The sequence below is a fragment of the Nerophis lumbriciformis genome, linkage group LG20, assembly GCF_033978685.3.
Source record: "Nerophis lumbriciformis linkage group LG20, RoL_Nlum_v2.1, whole genome shotgun sequence".
NCBI lineage: Eukaryota > Metazoa > Chordata > Actinopteri > Syngnathiformes > Syngnathidae > Nerophis > Nerophis lumbriciformis.
In genome coordinates, this window is record NC_084567.2 from 43,245,053 (window position 1) to 43,267,728 (window position 22,676).

The window sequence follows — 22,676 nt, forward strand, 5'->3', positions numbered from 1 at the left end:
GGAAGTCTGGGCTTCCCTGCTTAGGCTGCTGCCCCCGCGACCCGACCTCGGATAAGCGGAAGAAGATGGATGGATGGATGGATGGAACATCCCACAAGTGAACAGGCAAATTGGGAACAGGTGGGTGCCATGATTGGGTATAAAAGTAGATTCCATGAAATGCTCAGTCATTCACAAACAAGGATGGGGCGAGGGTCACCACTTTGTCAACAAATACGTGAGCAAATTGTTGAACAGTTTAAGAAAAACCTTTCTCAACCAGCTATTGCAAGGAATTTAGGGATTTCACCATCTACGCTCCGTAATATCATCAAAGGGTTCAGAGAATCTGGAGAAATCACTGCACGTAAGCAGCTAAGATCCTTCAGGTTGTGCTGCATCAACAAGCGACATCAGTGTGTAAAGGATATCACCACATGGGCACTTCAGAATCCCACTGTCAGTCACTACAGTTGGTCGCTACATCTGTAAGTGCAAGTTAAAACTCTCCTATGTAAGGCGAAAACCGTTTATCAACAACACCCAGAAACGCAGTCAGCTTCACTGGGCCTGAGCTCATCTAAGATGGACTGATACAAAGTGGAAAAGTGTTCTGTGGTCTGACGAGTCCACGTATCAAATTGTTTTTGGAAACTGTGGATGTCGTGTCCTCCGGACCAAAGAGGAAAAGAACCATCTGGATTGTTAAAGGCACAAAGTGTAAAAGCCAGCATGTGTGATGGTATGGGGGTGTATTAGTGCCCAAGACATGGGTAACTTACACATCTGTGAAGGCACCATTAATGCTGAAAGGTACATACTGGTTTTGGAGCAACATATGTTGCCATCCAAGCAACGTTACCATGGACGCCCCTGCTTATTTCAGCAAGATAATGCCAAGCCACGTGTTACATCAACGTGGCTTCATAGTAAAAGAGTGCGGGTACTAGACTGGCCTGCCTGTAGTCCAGACCTGTCTCCCATTGGAAATGTGTGGCACATTATGAAGCCTAAAATAGCACAACGGAGACCCCCGGACTGTTGAACAACTTAAGCTGTACATCAAGCAAGAATGGGAAAGAATTCCACCTGAGAAGCTTCAAAAATGTGTCTCCTCAGTTCCCAAACCTTTACTGAGTGTTGTTAAAAGGAAAGGCCATGTAACACAGTGGTGAACATGCCCTTTCCCAACTACTTTGGCACGTGTTGCAGCCATGAAATTCTAAGTTAATTATTATTTGCAGTTTGAACATCAAATATGTTGTCTTTGTAGCATATTCAACTGAATATGGGTTGAAAAGGATTTGCAAATCATTGTATTCCGTTTATATTTACATCTAACACAATTTCCCAACTCATATGGAAACGGGGTTTGTATTTTTTTCTGTCCGCATTATAAATCCTTATGTGTGGCGATATTATACCAAACCTACACCAATCATACACACGGCTGAGCATTTGTGGTGGGTATGTTTATGTGTTTTTACCATTGGGGTAAAGTATGTTGAGCACAATTGAGGGTAAAACATATTAGCCCTTTACATTACGTTGTTACTGTCGGAGGCAGATATTTACATATATCCGAATTTAAGTTGTACTTCTTCCATTTCTTTGTCATATTTGAAAACAGCTGGTGTTTTCCACTTCTTCTCTTGATGCTCTGTCAGCAAGCAAACTGTGTGTGTTAACCTTGAGTTCTTTGGAATGTATTATGGCTAGGGAGACGTTGTGCTTGTGTTATGGCTAGGGAGGGGGAAGGAAAGAGAGGTTTTTGGCGTTGGGAAGACAGACCATTTTGGGGAGGCGCGATAGAATGTTCTAGGGTTAGACTGGTCTCAATCAAAATGTATATTGGCAAAGCTTTGAGAATATACAACAAAATGCCTATTCTGTCTCTGGTGGTTTTTCAACTCAGCTTTAAGTGTCGGAAAGAACTTGGGAGCGAATTGTGACTTGAATTCCCTGGGAGGAACAACTGGTCCAAAACGCAATTTATTTACGCATATTAGCCCTTTACATTACGTTGTTACCAATATCCTGAACTCTACACACCTAACCTTTCAATATGCTAATGTTTGTGACAATGATGTATGGTGCACTTTAAAGGACTTCAAATCAATGTTTGACATTAGACAACCTGCTTAGTATTCACATGCTAATCAAGCAGTAATTAATAGGGCATATAGTCAGTTGATACTAATTGTTTGGTGTTATTAATGTACCGGTATAAGTGGTCAAAAGTGTACGTACACTTTACAAGTGTACGTACACAACTCTTATTTTTTTGTGACGTAGTGATTGGAGCACATACCGTATTTTCCGCACTATTAGCCGCACCTAAAAACCACAAATTTACTCAAAAGCTGACAGTGCGGCTTTTAACCCGGTGCGCTTTATATATGGATTAATATTACCGGTAAGATTCATTTTCATAAAGTTTCGGTCTCGGTAAACAGCCGCCATCTTTTTTCCCGGTAGAACAGGAAGCGCTTCTTCTTCTACGCAAGCAACCGCCAAGGTAAGCACCCGCCCCCATAGAACAGGAAGCGCTTCTTCTTCTACTGTAAGCAACCACCCGCCCGCATAGAAGAAGAAAAAGCGCGCGGATATCACCGTACGTTTCATTTCCTTTGTGTGTTTACATCTGTAAAGACCACAAAATGGCTCCTACTAAGCGACAGGTTTCCGGTTCATGAAAAGACGCAATCTCTCCATCCGCACACGGATTACTATTTCACAGCAACTGATATTCCTGTGAACCGCACTGTGGATACAACGGGAGCACGTACGGTGAATATTCGCACCACAGGGAATGAGAAGTCATCCTTCACTGTGGTTCTAGCTTGCCATGCTAATGGCCAGAAACTTCCACCCATGGTGATATTCAAAAGGAAGACCTTGCCAAAAGAGACCTTTCCAGCCGGCGTCATCATAAAAGCTAACTCGAAGGGATGGATGAAGAAAAGATGAGCGAGTGGTTAAGGTAAGTTTAAGTTTACGCGAAGAGGCCGGGTGGCTTTTTTCACGCAGCTCCGTCCATGTTGATATACGACTCCATGCGCGCCCACATCACGCTGGTTTTTAATATATTATTAAAGTTTGACTGACCTATCTGACTGTTTTTTTGACATTCCTTTAGCGCAGTTAGATGCGGCTTACAACACGGGGCGGCTTATAGGTGGACAAAGTTTTGAAATATGCCGTTCATTGAAGGCGCGGCTTATAACCCAGGGCGCCTTATGGTGCGGAAAATACGGTACTTGTTGGTCACAAAAAACATTCATGAAGTTTGCTTCTTTTATGAATTAATTATGGGTCTACTGAAAACTGCTGGGTCAAAAGTATACATGGCACCCCAAACCATCACTGATGGTGGAAACTTTACACTAGACTTCAGGCAACGTGGATCCTGTGCCTCTCCTGTCTTCCTCCAGACTCTGGGACCTCGATTTCCAAAGGAAATGCAAAATTTGCATGGTTGGGTGATGGTTTGGGGTGCCATGTCATCTGCTGGTGTCGGTCCACTCTGTTTCCTGAGATCCAGGGTCAACGCAGCCGTCTACCAGCAAGTTTTAGAGCATTTCATGCTTCCTGCTGCTGACCTGCTCTATGGAGATGGAGATTTCAAGTTCCAACAGGACTTGGCGCCTGCACACAGCGCAAAATCTACCCGTGCCTGGTTTACGGACTATGGTATTTCTGTTCTAAATTGGCCCGCCAACTCCCCTGACCTTAGCCCCATAGAAAATCTGTGGGGTATTGTGAAAAGGAAGATGCAGAATGCCAGACCCAAAAACGCAGAAGAGTTGAAGGCCACTATCAGAGCAACCTGGGCTCTCATAACACCTGAGCAGTGCCAGAAACTCATCGACTCCATGCCACGCCGCATTAACGCAGTAATTGAGGCAAAAGGAGCTCCAACCAAGTATTGAGTATTGTACATGCTCATATTTTTCATTTTCATACTTTTCAGTTGGCCAACATTTCTAAAAATCCCTTTTTTGTATTAGCCTTAAGTAATATTCTAATTTTGTGACACACGGAATTTTGGATTTTCATTTGTTGCCACTTCAAATCATCAAAATTAAATGAAATAAACATTTGAATGCATCAGTCTGTGTGCAATGAATAAATATAATGTACAAGTTACACCTTTTGAATGCAATTACTGAAATAAATCAAGTTTTTCAAAATATTCTAATTTACTGGCTTTTACCTGTACATGTACCATGTTTTACAATGATCTATTTTTTTAGGGCCTGCATGTCCCATTGCATAAGGACTCCCAAAGGGAGTCCTTTTGCAATGGGACATAAGGACCTATTGAATTTCTAAGGTTTTATTATTATTATACCGGCCGCCTCTTTGAGCACTAATTTGACCCACTTAACATGCTTCAAAACTCACCATATTTGACCCACACATCAGGACCTGCGAAAATTGCCTTTTTTAAAAAAAAACGAACCACAAAACTCAAAATTGCGCTCTAGCGCCCCCTAGGAAGAAAAAAAACTAGACTGCCTGTAACTCCCACTAGTAAGGTTGGAGAGACATGAAACAAAAACCTCTATGTAGGTCTGACTTACACCTACCTTTCATAATTGTACATTCTCGGGCAAAAATCAACAGGAAGTTGGCAATTCCCCCTTCAAGACAAAAAAGTACTAAAAACAGTCACTTTTGCCTCTTTGAGCTGTAATTTGACCCCCTTATAACATGCTTCACCAAACTGAACGCACACATCAGGACTGGTAAAAATTGTGATCTAATAAAAAAACCTAACCCCAAATCTCAAAATTGTGCTCTAGCTCAATTTTTTAATAAAACGCACAAAAAAACTGCTCCTCGGATGAAAAAACTGACAAAACTGCCTGTAACTCCCACTGGGAAGGTCGGAGAGACATGAAACAAAAACCTCTATGTAGGTCTTACTTAGACCTACATTTCATAAATTGACAACCCCCAGCAAAAATCAACAGGAAGTTTGCTATTCCCCCTTCAAAACAACATTTTTGTGAAAACCGGTCACCTTCCTTCAAACATTATCTCCTCTGAGCCCGTTTGTCGTTTCGGCTTCAAACTAACACAGGAGAGAGATTGAACCCTTCTGATTAAAAGTACAGAAGCGCGTTTTTCTAACTGCTCCGGTTTTGATTTTATGAGCCTTCAAAGAACCGCTGCGCTGCTGTTTTTTTAAGATGGCTGCTTAAAAGCAGGAAGCACCAGCGTGCCCACACAATGCAGACAAGGTAGGTACACTAGACAAAAGTATTGGGACACTTCGGACTAAAAGTAGACAAACGTTTTGGGACACTTATAACTACCACAGGACAAAAGTATTGGGACAGTTAGGACGAAAACTGGATGAAAGTATTGGGACACTTCGGACAAACAGTAGACAAAAGTATTGGGACACTTATGACTACCACTGGACAAAAGTATTGGGACACTTAGGATGACAACTGGACAAAAGTATTGGGACACTTTGGACGAAAACTGGACAACACTATTGGGACACTTGGGACTAAAACTTGACACACGTATTGGGACAATTACAACTAAAACTGGACAAAAGTATTGGGACACTTAGGACGACAATTGGCCTAAAGTATTGGGACACCTACACTGGACCAAAGTATTGGGACACTAAGGACTACAACTTGACAAAAGTATTGGGACACTTCGGACTACCACTAGACAAAAGTATTGGGACACTTTGGACGAAAACTGGACAACACTATTGGGACACTTAGGACTACCACTGAACAAAAGCATTGGGACACTTACACTGGACAAAAGTATTGGGACACTTAGGACTAAAACTGGACAAAAGTTTTGGGACACTTAGGACGACAACTGGACAAAAGTATTGGGACACTTTGGACGAAAACTGGACAACACTATTGGGACACTTGGGACTAAAACTTGACACACGTATTGGGACAATTACAACTAAAACTGGACAAAAGTATTGGGACACTTAGGACGACAATTGGCCTAAAGTATTGGGACACCTACACTGGACCAAAGTATTGGGACACTAAGGACTACAACTTGACAAAAGTATTGGGACACTTCGGACTACCACTAGACAAATGTATTGGGACACTTAGGACTAAAACTGGACAAAAGTATTGGGACGCTTAGGACTACCACTGGACTAAAGTATTGGGACACCTACACTGGACAAAAGTATTGGGACACTTAGGACTAAAAGTGGACAAAAGTATTGGGACGCTCGGGACGAAAACTGGACAAAAGCATCGGGACACTTAGGACTAGCACCTGCCAAATACGCGGGCCCGACCAACGCTGCTTGCAGCTTTAATTTACAGTTGAAACTTTACTGACTAAACTTTAAAGCTAACAAATTGTTTTGTATGTGTAAACTATTATTCTTACCATGCCAGCCCATGGAGTAGGGAAAGGTCACTTCGAAGAGATTGTCGTACTTGGTCAGCAGCTGCTTCATGATGTCAGCCAGACCTGACAAACAGACGGCAGAACGCGTGATGATGAAAAAAGCCAGCAAAAGAAGATAGGAACTGTTTGTACTGAGCGAAGGAAGCAGATTGTAGCAGCCTAAAAATGGACAATGAATAACAGTTTTGGAAATAATGTACTGCACGACTTACTTCCCCTCTCCTCTGTGGTGAGTTCATTTATTCTGAGGACGTGTCGTCGAGGTAAGAGCAGCAACTGGTAGGGCCACGTCGCCCAGTAAGGAACCACAGCCAGCCAGTCAGCATTCATCACCACCAACCGCTCCTAACAGGAGACAATTCAAATGTCGTATAGAAAAGCAAGTGAATGGAATGTTCCACCAATCTTACTTACTACCAACAGTATGCTCTCCACAACAATCATATGGTTTTTTTTAACTACAAATATTTACTATCCATGCAGCCATCTCTCCCTTTCACTGATGTTTCTATTCTTCAGCTCCCTTTTGCTTGTCAGCTACCTCTCGAAAGATGACGAGTGTGTCAGGCTTGTCACTGACAGTTTGGTTATGTTGTAGTTTTTCCTCTGTTTGTGTTTTATTTCCTGTCAGCGCTCTTATTTTGGTTCAGTTTCCTGCTTGTCTCCCTGAGCACTGTTTTCCCTCACCTGTACCTGGTGGCAATTGCCAATCCGGCCACTATTTATACCTGCCTCGCCCTCTAGTCAGGGCTGGAGTATTACCGTATTTTCCGCACTATTAGCCGCACCTAAAAACCACAAATTTACTCAAAAGCTGACAGTGCGGCTTATAACCCGGTGCGCTTTATATATGGATTAATATTAAGATTCATTTTCATAAAGTTTAGGTCTCGCAACTACGGTAAACAGCCGCCATCTTTTTTCCCCGTAGAAGAGGAAGTGCTTCTTCTTCTACGGCAAGCAACCGCCAAGGTAAACACCCGCCCCCATAGAAGAGGAAGCGCTTCTTCTTCTACTGTAAGCAACCACCCGCCCCCGTAGAAGCAGAAGAAGCGCGCAGATATTACGTTTCATTTCCTTTGTGTGTTTACATCTGTAAAGACCACAAAATGGCTCCTACTAAGCGACAGGTTTCCGGTTCATGAAAAGACGCAATCTCTCCATCCGCACACGGACTACTATTTCACAGCAACTGCCTAAAGACTTTCAAGAAAAGCTGGCTACTTTCCGTGCATATTGTAAAAACAAGATAGCTGAAAAAAAGATCCGGCCAGAGAACATTATCAACATGGACGAGGTTCCACTGACTTTTGATATTCCTGTGAACCGCACTGTGGATACAACGGGAGCACGTACGGTGAATATTCGCACCACAGGGAATGAGAAGTCATCCTTCACTGTGGTTCTAGCTTGCCATGCTAATGGCCAGAAACTTCCACCCATGGTGATATTCAAAAGGAAGACCTTGCCAAAAGAGACCTTTCCAGCCGGCGTCATCATAAAAGCTAACTCGAAGGGATGGATGGATGAAGAAAAGATGAGCGAGTGGTTAAGGGAAGTTTACGCAAAGAGGCCGGGTGGCTTTTTTCACGCAGCTCCGTCCATGTTGATATACGACTCCATGCGCGCCCACATCACGCTGGTTTTTAATATATTATTAAAGTTTGACTGACCTATCTGACTGTTTTTTTGACATTCCCTTTAGCGCAGTTAGATGCGGCTTATAACACGGGGCGGCTTATAGGTGGACAAAGTTTTGAAATATGCCGTTCATTGAAGGCGCGGCTTATAACCCAGGGCGGCTTATGGTGCGGAAAATACGGTACTAGCTGTAGGCTGTGGACTGTTTGCTTTATCCTGTATGCTGTCTTCTAGTTCCTCGTTTCCTGTTTCCAGTTTGCCTGTTCCTGGTTCCTGTTTTTTCCTGCATTTTGGACATTAAAAGTAATGTTCCTGAGCCCATGTGGTGATATCCTTTACACACTGATGTCGCTGTTTGATGCAGTACCGCCTGAGGGATCCAAGGTCACGGGCACTCAATGTTACATGCAGTGATTTCTCCAGATTCTCTGAACCTTTTGATGATATTACGGAGCGTAGATGGTGAAATCCCTAAATTCCTTGCAATAGCTGCTTGAGAAAGGTTGTTCTTAAACAATTTGCTCAGGCATTTGTTGACAAAGTGGTGACCCTCGCCCCGTCCTTGTTTGTGAATCCATCCATCCATCCATCTTCTTCCGCTTATCCGAGGTCGGGTCGCGGGGGCAGCAGCCTAAGCAGGGAAGCCCAGACCTCCCTCTCCCCAGCCACTTCGTCCAGCTCTTCCTGTGGGACCCCGAGGCGTTCCCAGGCCAGCCGGGAGACATAGTCTTCCCAACGTGTCCTGGGTCTTCCCCGCGGCCTCCTACCGGTGGGACGTGCCCTAAACACCTCCCTAGGGAGGCGTTCGGGTGGCATCCTGACCAGATGCCCGAACCACCTCATCTGGCTCCTCTCGATGTGGAGGAGCAGCGGCTTTACTTTGAGCTCCTCCCGGATGACAGAGCTTCTCACCCTATCTCTAAGGGAGAGCCCCACCACCCGGCGGAGGACACTCATTTCGGCCGCTTGTACCCGTGATCTTGTCCTTTCGGTCATAACCCAAAGCTCATGACCATAGGTGAGGATGGGAACGTAGATCGACCGGTAAATTGAGAGCTTTGCCTTCCGGCTCAGCTCCTTCTTCACCACAACGGATCGATACAGCGTCCGCATTACTGAAGACGCCGCACCGATCCGCCTGTCGATCTCACGATCCACTCTTCCCCCACTCGTGAACAAGACTCGGAGGTACTTGAACTCCTCCACTTGGGGCAAGATCTCCTCCCCAACCCGGAGATGGCACTCCACCCTTTTCCGGGCGAGAACCATGGACTCGGACTTGGAGGTGCTGATTCTCATCCCAGTCGCTTCACACTCAGCTGCGAACCGATCCAGTGAGAGCTGAAGATCCTGGCCAGATGAAGCCATCAGGACCACATCATCTGCAAAAAGCAGAGACCTAATCCTGCAGCCACCAAACCAGATCCCCTCAACGCCTTGACTGCGCCTAGAAATTCTGTCCATAAAACTTATGAACAGAATCGGTGACAAAGGGCAGCCTTGGCGGAGTCCAACCCTCACTGGAAACGTGTCCGACTTACTACCGGCAATGCGGACCAAGCTCTGGCACTGATCATACAGGGAGCGGACTGCCACAATCAGACAGTCCGATACCCCGTACTCTCTGAGCACTCCCCACAGGACTTCCCGAGGGACACGGTCGAATGCCTTCTCCAAGTCCACAAAACACATGTAGACTGGTTGGGCAAACTCCCATGCACCCTCAAGGACCCTGCCGAGAGTATAGAGCTGGTCCACAGTTCCACGACCAGGACGAAAACCACACTGTTCCTCCTGAATCCGAGGTTCGTTGTTTGTGAATGACTGAGCATTTTATGGAAGCTGCTTTTATACCCAATCATGGCACCCACCCGTTCCCAATTAGCCTGCACACCTGTGGGATGTTCCAAATAAGTCTTTGATGAGCGTCTTTTTTGCCACTTGTGCTAGCTTTTTTAAAACATGTTGCAGGCATCAAATTCCAAATGAGCTAATATTTGCAAAAAAATAACAAAGTTTTCCAGTGTGACCATTAAATATCTTGTCTTTGTAGTCCATAAGTTGAAAAGGATTTGCCAATCATTGTATTCTGTTTGTATTTACCATTTACACAATGTGACAACTTCACTGCTTTTGGGGTTTGTGTATATACAGGTAAAAGCCAGTAAATTAGAATATTTTGAAAAACTTGATTTATTTCAGTAATTGCATTCAAAATCAAATCAAATCAAATCAACTTTATTTATAGAGCACATTTAAAATTTACCACAGGGGTAGCCAAAGTGCTGTACAATGAACAGGTTAAAAGATAAAACGAGTACCGAGCAAACACAACACAATACAAACAGAACACGATAAAAAATAAATAAATAAAATAGAATTAATAAAAACATAAAAACATAAAAACAGGATCACAGCAGGTGTATTATGGGGCGCCATTGCAGGATGGATATCACTCAGTGTTAAAAGCCATGGAATAAAAGTATGTTTTTAAGAGAGATTTAAAAACAGGAAGAGAGGAGGCTTGTCTAACACTCAGGGGTAGGTCGTTCCAGAGCTTGGGAGCAGCAACGGCAAAAGCTCTGTCACCTCTAAGCTTCAGCCTTGTGTCAGGGACCGTCAACAGCAGCTGATCGGCTGATCTTAAGGATCGGGTGGGGCAGTAAGGCTGAAGGAGGTCGGAGAGATAGGTTGGCGCGAGGTTGTTTAGACATTTAAAAACAAATAAAAGGAGTTTAAAATGTATTCGGTAACGCACAGGGAGCCAGTGAAAGGACGCTAAAATAGGGGTGATGTGCTCACGTCTGCGGGTCTGTGTTAGCAGACGAGCAGCAGAGTTCTGCACGAGCTGCAGGCGGGCGAGGGAGGCCTGGCTAATGCCAACATACAGGGCATTGCAGTAGTCAAGACGAGTCGAGATAAAAGCGTGGATTAATTTCTCAAGATCATGTCTTGATAGAAGCGGTTTCACTTTCGCTATTTGGCGTAATTGATAAAAGCTTTTTTGAACGACGCTGCTGATTTGTTTTTCGAATTTAAAATCTGAGTCAAACTTTACCCCCAGGTTTGTGACAGAGTCGCTGAGATACGGGGTCAGAGTGCCGAGGTCAACGTTGGGGGAGGGAGAGCGACTTGGACCGAACAACATAACTTCTGTTTTATCTTCATTTAGGCTCAGGAAGTTAGCTGAAAGCCAGACTTTGATGTCGTGCAGGCAGTCAATAAGACGTTGAACCGTGTTATTTTGTGCCATGGGAAAATAAATCTGGCAATCATCGGCATAAAAATGAAATGCAATACTGTACTTCCTAAAAATAGAACCAAGGGGGAGAAGGTAAAGTGCAAATAAAATTGGGGCAAGGATTGAGCCCTGGGGGACCCCATGTGGTAAAGGAGCTGTGGACGACATAAAACTGTCTACTTTTACACAAAAACTCCTGTCGGTTAGGTACGACCGGAACCAGTTGAGGGCGGCGCCCTTAATGCCCACACAGTTCTCAAGACGAGTGATTAAGGTGGCGTGGTCGACGGTGTCGAACGCAGCAGACAGATCTAAAAGCACCAGGACAACATATTTACCAGAATCAGTGGACAGGAGGACATCGTTAAAAACTTTTAGAAGCGCTGACTCTGTGCTGTGGAGGGCTTTAAAACCGGACTGGAACAGCTCAGTGATACCATTATCCTCTAAGAAGGGCAACAACTGACTGTAGACAACCTTCTCTAATATTTTGGAAATGTATGGAAGATTAGAGATAGGTCTGAAGTTAGAGAGGAGAGAGGGGTCGAGGCTGGGTTTTTTAAGTAGAGGTCGTACCACTGCATGTTTAAACTCTACTGGAACTATTCCAGAAGAGAGGCTACTATTGATAATGTTAAGGACACTTGGTCCAATAGTAGCAAGTACCTCCTTAAACAGGCGAGGTGGGAGGGCATCTGCAGGAGAACCAGAGGGCTTCATATGACTAACTGTGTCACTTAAAAAAGAAAAGGACACCGGCTCAAACTGATGGAAAACAGAAGAGAAATGCAGGGGAACAGAAGGGTCATATGAAGGCTGAGATAGACTGGCTCTAGTTGACACAATTTTGTCAGTGAAAAAATGGAGACAATTTTCACAGAATTCAAAAGAAGCATCAAAACCAGCAGATTTGGGAGCATCAATGACAGTGTTAATAGTTTTAAACAGAACTCTGGGGTTGTTACAGTTAGAAGATATAATCTGAGATAGATATATATTCATTTCTGCTTTTACAGTCATCTGAAAGGAAAACAGGCTTTCTTTAAAAATGGCAAAGGACACATGCAGCCTGTCTTTTTTCCATTTTCTCTCTGCTCTTCTACATACGCGCCTGGCAGCCCGAGTGACGTCATTCAACCAGGGCTGAGGCGTGGTTTTAGCGCGGCGGCATTTGAAAGGCGCGATCGTGTCCAGTGTTTGTAAACAGATAGAGTTGAACCCAGAAACCAACTCTTCAGTATTCAGACACACAGATGCTGCAGAATTATCATCACAAAGAGTCGAAAAAATAGAGGAGAACCGAGCAGGAGACGAAGAATTAAACATGCGAGAGCGTTGGGGCGGTGCGCACAATTTAACTGGACACTGCGTGGCAATATCAAACAGGATCGGCATGTGATCAGAGAACACAGCGTCGCAAATGTCCAAATTAAAAACACACAAACCATACGAGAGCACTAAATCGAGTGTATGCCCGCGTTCATGTGTAGAACCACACACAGACTGTACAAAGTTAAATGAGTCGATTATATTCAGGAAGCTCCTGGAAAGCGGCTCATCTGGACAGCAGGTGTGAATATTAAAATCACCCACAATAAGGACACGATCATATTTGGGCAGGATTTCAGCCAGAAATTCAGAAAAGTCAGTTATAAAGTCTTTGTGGTACTTGGGTGGTCGATAGATGACGGCACACAGGACGACATCAGAAAGACCCAGTTCAAACATGCACAGTTCGAAGCTTGAAAAGGAGGATTGTAGGCGGATCTGACGGCATTTAAAGTCATTTTTAAAAACGACTGCTAATCCTCCTCCTTTTCGACCGGACGGCCGTGGGGAATTAAAGTAGGAACACTCCGGAGGCAGAAGTTCATTAAGAGGGGCGGACTCACCGGCTCTCAGCCATGTCTCCGTCACACAGAGGAAGTCCAGTCCGCGGGAAGTGAAGAAATCCTTCAGGATAAAAGTTTTGTTTGTCAAAGATCTTGCGTTCACAAGACCGAACCTGGCGGGGGCCAGCACGTCCAAGGCCGCAATTAATCCGGGTGGGGCCCGACACACAGCCCGCAGGTGGCGGTGATCCACCCCGCGCCTCCGGGGGCGGGGACAGCAGGAGCGACGACGGCAAGCTTCTTCCTCCAAACCAACGATAGGAACCAGCCAGGAGCCGATCGGATCGAGCGAGCGTGGGTGCAGGAGGAGACCGGATACCGCACCATTCCTCCTTCGGGGAGCCACGGGAAGCCGGGCCAGGAGTGCCCTAACTTTCACCAGCTGGCCGCCACGTTTACCGCGGCGCCGGAGACGCTTCCGCCGGGGGAGAGGAGCCAGGGGGCGGGAAAGGAAGGCAGGAATCCGGCCAGGTGAAAAAGCTGACTGGGACGTCGAAAAACCAACCTCGAAGTTGATCATATCAGTGGGAGAGGGGCAAAGATCCAACAGTGTTTGGCGGTCATACACAAGCAGTGAGCTGACAGAAACGAAAATAGACGCAAAAAACACAAAAACGAACAGAGCTGACAGCGCGAGACGGCAGGCCAAAGCACATACTGGCGCCATCTTGCATGTAAGGATCTAAAAGGTGTAACTTGTACATTATATTTATTCATTGCACACAGACTGATGCATTCAAATGTTTATTTCATTTAATTTTGATGATTTGAAGTGGCAACAAATGAAAATCCAAAATTCCGTGTGTCACAAAATTAGAATATTACTTAAGGCTAATACAAAAAAGGGATTTTTAGAAATGTTGGCCAACTGAAAAGTATGAAAATGAAAAATATGAGCATGTACAATACTCAATACTTGCTTGGAGCTCCTTTTGCCTCAATTACTGCGTTAATGCGGCGTGGCATGGAGTCGATGAGTTTCTGGCACTGCTCAGGTGTTATGAGAGCCCAGGTTGCTCTGATAGTGGCCTTCAACTCTTCTGCGTTTTTGGGTCTGGCATTCTGCATCTTCCTTTTCACAATACCCCACAGATTTTCTATGGGGCTAAGGTCAGGGGAGTTGGCGGGCCAATTTAGAACAGAAATACCATGGTCCGTAAACCAGGCACGGGTAGATTTTGCGCTGTGTGCAGGCGCCAAGTCCTGTTGGAACTTGAAATCTCCATCTCCATAGAGCAGGTCAGCAGCAGGAAGCATGAAGTACTCTAAAACTTGCTGGTAGACGGCTGCGTTGACCCTGGATCTCAGGAAACAGAGTGGACCGACACCAGCAGATGACATGGCACCTGGAAACTTTACACTAGACTTCAGGCAACGTGGATCCTGTGCCTCTCCTGTCTTCCTCCAGACTCTGGGACCTCGATTTCCAAAGGAAATGCAAAATTTGCATGGCTGGGCGATGGTTTGGGGTGCCATGTCATCTGCTGGTGTCGGTCCACTCTGTTTCCTGAGATCCAGGGTCAACGCAGCCGTCTACCAGCAAGTTTTAGAGCACTTCATGCTTCCTGCTGCTGACCTGCTCTATGGAGATGGAGATTTCAAGTTCCAACAGGACTTGGCGCCTGCACACAGCGCAAAATCTACCCGTGCCTGGTTTACGGACCATGGTATTTCTGTTCTAAATTGGCCCGCCAACTCCCCTGACCTTAGCCCCATAGAAAATCTGTGGGGTATTGTGAAAAGGAAGATGCAGAATGCCAGACCCAAAAACGCAGAAGAGTTGAAGGCCACTATCAGAGCAACCTGGGCTCTCATAACACCTGAGCAGTGCCAGAAACTCATCGACTCCATGCCACGCCGCATTAACGCAGTAATTGAGGCAAAAGGAGCTCCAACCAAGTATTGAGTATTGTACATGCTCATATTTTTCATTTTCATACTTTTCAGTTGGCCAACATTTCTAAAAATCCCTTTTTTGTATTAGCCTTAAGTAATATTCTAATTTTGTGACACACGGAATTTTGGATTTTCATTTGTTGCCACTTCAAATCATCAAAATTAAATGAAATAAACATTTGAATGCATCAGTCTGTGTGCAATGAATAAATATAATGTACAAGTTACACCTTTTGAATGCAATTACTGAAATAAATCAAGTTTTTCAAAATATTCTAATTTACTGGCTTTTACCTGTTTATTATATATGCATATCTTATATTTAATATCCCCTTATTTGTGCTGACCTTGCATAGGGTCGGGATATTTGTGTTAGATGGGAGCTGTCTGCAGAACAGATTGGACAACCTCAAATCCAGTCTCAAACATAAAGAGAGCAAGTGTTTCAAAACCATTTTGTGGCCAGCTTGGGTCACAAACAAAATAGTATTAGAAGCTAACTTCTATTTAATTTCAGGAAATGGTAATAGCATCTTAACAAAAACCCGCACAGCACAAAAAAACAAAGGGTCATGGACTTTAAATCTAGAACCGGCCCTCTGTGAAGTAGTTATGGTTTAGTCATTTTTACAAGTATTTTTCCCTAACTTTGAATCTGAAGTTTAAGTTTTTGTCTTTAACCTTCTGCCTCCCTAACACTTTTTTCCAATATCTGTTCTCCTGTGACTTTAAGTGGACTATAAAGCAGCAAAAGGATAGAATACAAATGAAGGACAGAGAAGAAAGGCTATTCAAGCATGCGAGTGGACCGTGTCCTGCGACAGACATATCGGACATCGCACGTTACAAATTCCCCCTAAACTTGCATTCAATTAGTTCAGAAAGTTTTGCTTTCAAAGTCAAGGCTATCACGGGGGAGCCAAACCCAAATTCCAACTCCTTCAAGTACTGCAGTGTGCCAATTTACGGTCCTAACCTGGGGTCAGACAGACAGAAGCAAATAGGGCTAGGGACACTGCAGACACAAACACACACTCACACAGACAAGTCGTATAGGGCAGGCTGGCAAATACTCCTAGACCCAGCTTCCACTCTAATTTTATAAAGGTCAGCCCCCATGAGTGGCTGTCTAAGAGATTCAAGTGTCTACTCTACTACGACTCCAACCCTTATAGCTACACACACACACACACACACATGCACACAGCTTGAATAAATCACAGTGTTATTCCTTAATCTCAGATGAATTAGCTATCCGTGACTGTCTTGTAGTGTCAGGTTTCCTTATTTTGACTCTTCGCATGCTAATTGCTAATGAAAAGCACAGTCTGGACTCCTGCGTCACCACATTGAGTTAACGCTACAGTTCGACTGATCTATTGAAATGAGGGCGTTTCAAAGTGCTCCTAACAAGTTTATTTGTGACCTTTTTAACTTAACCTAGGTCTTATGTTAATTGACAAAAAAAACCGTAGCCTGATTTCTGAATGTTGTTGAAACCCTCGCACACAGTGTGACTTAAGGAAACAACCGAAACTATAACCATTACATGAATGCACTTTCATAAAATGTTACTGATTGCACCAATTAAAACAGCTCATAGGTGTCTTTAACATCCATCCATCCATCCATCTTCTTCCGCTTATTCGAGGTGGGATTGCGGGGGCAGCAGCCTAAGCAGGGAAGCCCAGACTTCCCTCTCCCCAGCCACTTAGTCCAGCTCCTCCCGGAGGATCCAGAAGCGTTCCCAGGCCAGCCGGCAGACATAGTCTTCCCAACAGTTTCATGAACGTCCGCCCAGCGCGGTAACAACACACAACAACAGCAGTCACGTTTTGCCTACCGTAAAGCAGTTCGTCTGCCGTAAACAGCAACGTTGTGACACTCTTAAACAGGACAATACTGCCATCTAGTGCATTTGATGAAAGCACTTTTTGCGCGCCACACAGCAATGCATCATCAGAGAGGGTGTTCAGCATGGTTAGAAAAATAGTAACAGAGAATAGAACACGGATGGACAATTCAACCCTTAACTCAACAATGAGTAGATGAGTGTTATGTGTGTGTATATGTGTAAATAAATGAACACTGAAATTGAAGTATTTCTTTTATTTATATATATATATATATATATATATATATATATATATATATATATATATATATATATATATATATATATATATATATATATATGTCTTAATAAGGTTATCCAAAAAATAGTGCTCGATACCGTAGTAGAGCGCAATATATGTATGTGTGGGAAAAAATCACAAGACTATTTCATCTCTACAGGCCTGTTTCATGAGAGGGGGTTCCCTCAATCATCAGGAGATTTTAATGGGAGCATTCACATACCATGGATTATATAGGGCACAGAGTGGGTGGGTACAGGCTGGTGTAGGGGCGTGGTGATTGGCTCATGTGTTACCTAGGAGGTGTTTCCGTCTGTGGCGGCATGCTGTTACAATTTCGCTGCGCTTGTTGAGGGATGACAGGTCTGGACGGTAAATAATAAACAGTTTTTCTTACGGATTCAAATCTACCAAGAACCCACCCACAGTTGAGGAACTAAAGGATTTTGAGAACGACATGCTCAAAATGATACAATCAGTCAAATTCAAGCCAATCCGCAACCCACTCCTCACCAAGCTGAAAAATGACAAGGAGCGCATCAAGAAAGTAAACAACCCCATCATAGCTGCCGATAAAACCACAAACTTCTACAGAATGGACATACCAGAACATCACACCTTACTGGACAGAAGCATCACCAAATCATACAAAAAAGCACAACCCAACACCTTACAGAACATCCACCTGGAAAATAAAAGGATCGCGGCTGAACTGGACATTGAGGACAGGATGGACGCCACAACCAACAAGGAAGCCTTCATCACATTGAAGGACCACAAACCCAACTTCGCAAATAACCCAACATGCCAACTAATAAACCCAACTAAATCTGAAATAGGAAAAATCAGCAAAATAATCCTGGACAGAGTCAACACAAAAATCAAGGACAAAACACCACTCAACCAATGGAGAAATACAGCAGCAGTAATCAAATGGTTCAACAACATCCAAGACAAACAACAGCACAATTTTATCTCCTTTGATATCGAAGAATTTTACCCTTCCATCACGTAAGACCTACTGACTCAAGCACTAGACTTCGCCTCAGACTACGACTCAATCACAGGCAACGAAAGAAACATCATCATCCACGCAAAAAACTCCATTCTCATCCACAACAGTACACCATGGCAAAAAAAGAACAATGCAACATTTGACGTCACTATGGGAAGTTTTGACGGAGCAGAAACGTGTGAACTCGTTGGGAGTTTCCTCCTCTCCCAGCTCGCCAGCCTCAATCTGAACCTTGGTATTTACCGTGATGACGGACTGGCAGTGTGTCGCGCATCGCCAAGGAGCAGCGAGAATACCAAGAAGCGCATATGCCAAATTTTCAAAGAGAACGGCCTACGGATCACGATTGAAGCCAACAAGCAAACCGTCAACTTCCTTGACGTCACTTTCAACCTGAGAAATAACAGCTACCAACCATTCACGAAACCCAACACAACACTCCAATACGTGCACCATGACAGCAACCACCCACCCACCACCACGAAGAGAATACCTACCGGAATTAATAAAAGGCTATCGATGCTGTCATCTAGCAAAGCTGAATTTGACCAAGCAACCCCCCCGTACCAAAAAGCCCTTGATGAAAGCGGATACAATTTCACCCTCACCTATGAACCCACGCCAGGAAACCAACCGAAAAAGAACAGAAAACGAAACGACATCATCTGGTACAACCCCCCATACAGCAAAAACGTCTCAACTAACATTGGACACAAATTCCTCAATCTGATTGACAAACACTTTCCCAAAGACAACACCCTAAGAAAAGTATTCAACAAGAACAACATTAAATTGAGCTACAGCTATATGAACAATATACGACAAATCATCTCAAACCACAACAAAACAATTGCAAATGAGCCGTCGGCCCCCGGACAGAGTGACTCCAAAACCAACAAAGGTTGCAACTGTCGAAAGAAACCTGATTGCCCTCTCAACGGGGGGTGCTTACAAACATCAGTTGTCTACCAATCTAAGGTAACACGCAAGGACATTAACACATCCGACACATATGTAGGATTAACTGAAGGAGAGTTCAAAACCAGATGGAACAATCACAAGGCTTCTTTCAGGAACCAAAACCTGCGGAATACCACAGAACTCAGCAAACACATTTGGGACCTCAAAGACAATAATGTTGAATATTCAATAACATGGCAAATTCTTGCATCCAGCACACCTTACAATAGTGGTAATAAAAGATGCAACCTATGCTTGAAAGAAAAACTGTTTATTATTTACCGTCCAGACCTGTCATCCCTCAACAAGCGCAGCGAAATTGTAACAGCATGCCGCCACAGACGGAAACACCTCCTAGGTAACACATGAGCCAATCACCACGCCCCTACACCAGCCTGTACCCACCCACTCTGTGCCCTATATAATCCATGGTATGTGAATGCTCCCATTAAAATCTCCTGATGATTGAAGGAACCCCCCCTCATGAAACAGGCCTGTAGAGATGAAATAGTCTTGTGATTTTTTCCCACACATACATATATATATATATATATATATATATATATATATGAAATACTTCACTTAGTATTTCTTATATATATATATATGTATGTGTGGGGGAAAAAAAATCACAAGACTACTTCATCTCTACAGGCCTGTTTCATGAGGGGTTCCCTCAATCATCAGGAGATTTTTGAGGGAACCCCTCATGAAACAGGCCTGTAGAGATGAAGTAGTCTTGTGATTTTTTTCCCCCACACATACATATATTGCGCTCTACTACGGTATCGAGCACTATTTTTTGGATAACCTTATTAAGACATATATATATATATATATATATATATATATATATATATATATATATATATATATATATATATATATATATATATATATATATATGTATATATATATATATATATATATATATGAAATACTTGACTTGGTGAATCCTAGCTGTAAATATACTCCTCCCCTCTTAACCATGCCCCCGCCCCGCCCCCCACCCCCCATCTCCCGAAATCGGAGGTCTCAAGGTTGGCAAGTATGATTTAAATGAAATAGTAGAAGCACAGGTGTACAGTATTATACCTACACATCTTCATCTTCTGTTCTAATAATATCCATTCATCGGACATTTCTCTTTATTTCCATCGTGCATTGGGATTTATCAGCCCATCTTTTTTTAAATGTTATTTTCCAATTCCATCTGCCCAACAATCTTCAAAAGAGATGAGTCACTTTGGGAAAAACGCTAGTAAAGACAATTCTGGAGACAGAACTCAAGTAGATTTCTGGTGGCCAATCACCCTAATGGTGCATTTGCTCTCTTTCGGAAATGTGAAGCAATCATACAAATGTCATCTTTTAAAAAGTGATGTAGTGGAAAAAAAGCTCTTGTTTGTTGAAACTTCTTCACCTTTCACACAAATTCTAAAAAGCACTGAGGGAACCTCTGGATTGGCAGACCGGGGTGGTGGTTCCTCTCTTTAAGAAGGGGGACCGGAGGGTGTGTTCTAACTATGGTGGGATCACACTCCTCAGCCTTCCCGGTAAGGTCTATTCAGGTGTACTGGAGAGGAGGCTACGCCGGATAGTCGAACCTCGGATTCAGGAGGAACAGTGTGGTTTTCGTCCTGGTCGTGGAACTGTGGACCAGCTCTATACTCTCCACAGGGTCCTTGAGGGTGCATGGGAGTTTGCCCAACCAGTCTACATGTGTTTTGTGGACTTGGAGAAGGCATTCGACCGTGTCCCTCGGGAAGTCCTGTGGGGAGTGCTCAGAGAGTATGGGGTACCGGACTGTCTGATTGTGGCAGTCCGCTCCCTGTATGATCAGTGTCAGAGCTTGGTCCGCATTGCCGGCAGTAAGTCGGACACGTTTCCAGTGAGGGTTGGACTCCGCCAAGGCTGCCCTTTGTCACCGATTCTGTTCATAACTTTTATGGACAGAATTTCTAGGCGCAGTCAAGGCGTTGAGGGGATATGGTTTGGTGGCTACAGGATTAGGTCTCTGCTTTTTGCAGATGATGTGGTCCTGATGGCTTCATCTGGCCAGGATCTTCAGCTCTCACTGGATCGGTTCGCAGCCGAGTGTGAAGCGACTGGGATGAGAATCAGCACCTCCAAGTCCGAGTCCATGGTTCTCGCCCGGAAAAGGGTGGAGTGCCATCTCCGGGTTGGGGAGGAGATCTTGCCCCAAGTGGAGGAGTTCAAGTACCTCGGAGTCTTGTTCACGAGTAATGGAAGAGTGGATCGTGAGATCGACAGGCGGATCGGTGCGGCGTCTTCAGTAATGCGGCCGCTGTATCGATCCGTTGTGGTGAAGAAGGAGCTGAGCCGAAAGGCAAAGCTCTCAATTTACCGGTCGATCTACGTTCCCATCCTCACCTATGGTCATGAGCTTTGGGTTATGACCGAAAGGACAAGATCACGGGTACAAGCGGCCGAAATGAGTTTCCTCCGCCGGGTGGCGGGGCTCTCCCTTAGAGATAGGGTGAGAAGCTCTGCCATCCGGGGGGAGCTCAAAGTAAAGCCGCTGCTCCTCCACATCGAGAGGAGCCAGATGAGGTGGTTTGAGCATCTGGTCAGGATGCCACCCGAACGCCTCCCTAGGGAGGTGTTTAGGGCACGTCCGACCAGTAGGAGGCCGCGGGGAAGACCCAGGACACGTTGGGAAGACTATGTCTCCCGGCTGGCCTGGGAACGCCTCGGGGTCCCACAGGAAGAGCTGGACGAAGTGGCTGGGGAGAGGGAAGTCTGGGCTTCCCTGCTTAGGCTGCTGCCCCCGCGACCCGACCTCGGATAAGCGGAAGAAGATGGATGGATGGATGGCACTGAGGGAACAAATGCTATGATGTATAACTAAACATTTTTCGTACTGCAAACTGAGAAAAGAAAAGAAAAGCAATGTGCAAATGCAAGACAAGCAAATGCTTATTCCATCTGCGTTAAGAGAAATGCACAAACTATTGTTTTGGAGCGACCCAAACTTCCTCAAGGTTGCTTGTGCTCTTCACACATGAGCGGTGAATTGGCAAAAGGTACACGACCTTACACACAAAGTATGACTTCCTAATCTTTGCACATGTCGAAGATGGATGCCACAGCGTGATGCCAATGAGCATTTCTGCTGCCCCATCATATGCTTCACTGGCTGAAAAACAGGCAGAGTGCAGCAGAGGAAAGCGGGAAGCACAGGTGTGACAGAATAACACCGCAAGCAGATGGATGAGGGGGGAATAGAATAACGTGTACTACAGAAAGGTTGTATTCGGAAAGCAAAAGGTCGCGAGAAAGTGGAATTAGTGTTATTTTTTATTGCAAAGCAATTTAGTATGGATCATCAAATAAACGTGCATTTACAGGTAAAAGCCAGTAAATTAGAATATTTTGAAAAACTTGATTTATTTCAGTAATTGCATTCAAAAGGTGTAACTTGTACATTATATGTATTCATTGCACACAGACTGATGCATTCAAATGTTTAT

The 22,676-nt window shown here is 44.4% G+C and overlaps 1 protein-coding gene across 5 annotated transcripts in view; it reads right to left on the reverse strand.

Annotated features, from left to right (window-relative positions):
- Nucleotides 1-22,676, reverse strand: part of galt (galactose-1-phosphate uridylyltransferase) — a 104,869-nt gene that overhangs the window by 28,898 nt on the left and 53,295 nt on the right. For all 5 annotated transcript variants that reach the window (XR_012051024.1, XR_012051023.1, XR_012051025.1 and 2 more), the window contains 2 exons: nucleotides 6,615-6,747; nucleotides 6,382-6,465 (listed from right to left, as the gene is read on the reverse strand). Coding sequence is in view for 2 of the 5 variants with exons in the window: in XM_072915371.1 (XP_072771472.1) it covers nucleotides 6,382-6,465; nucleotides 6,615-6,747 (217 nt within the window). In the remaining 3 variants the exon portion in view is untranslated. The remainder of the gene's footprint in view (nucleotides 1-6,381; nucleotides 6,466-6,614; nucleotides 6,748-22,676) is intronic.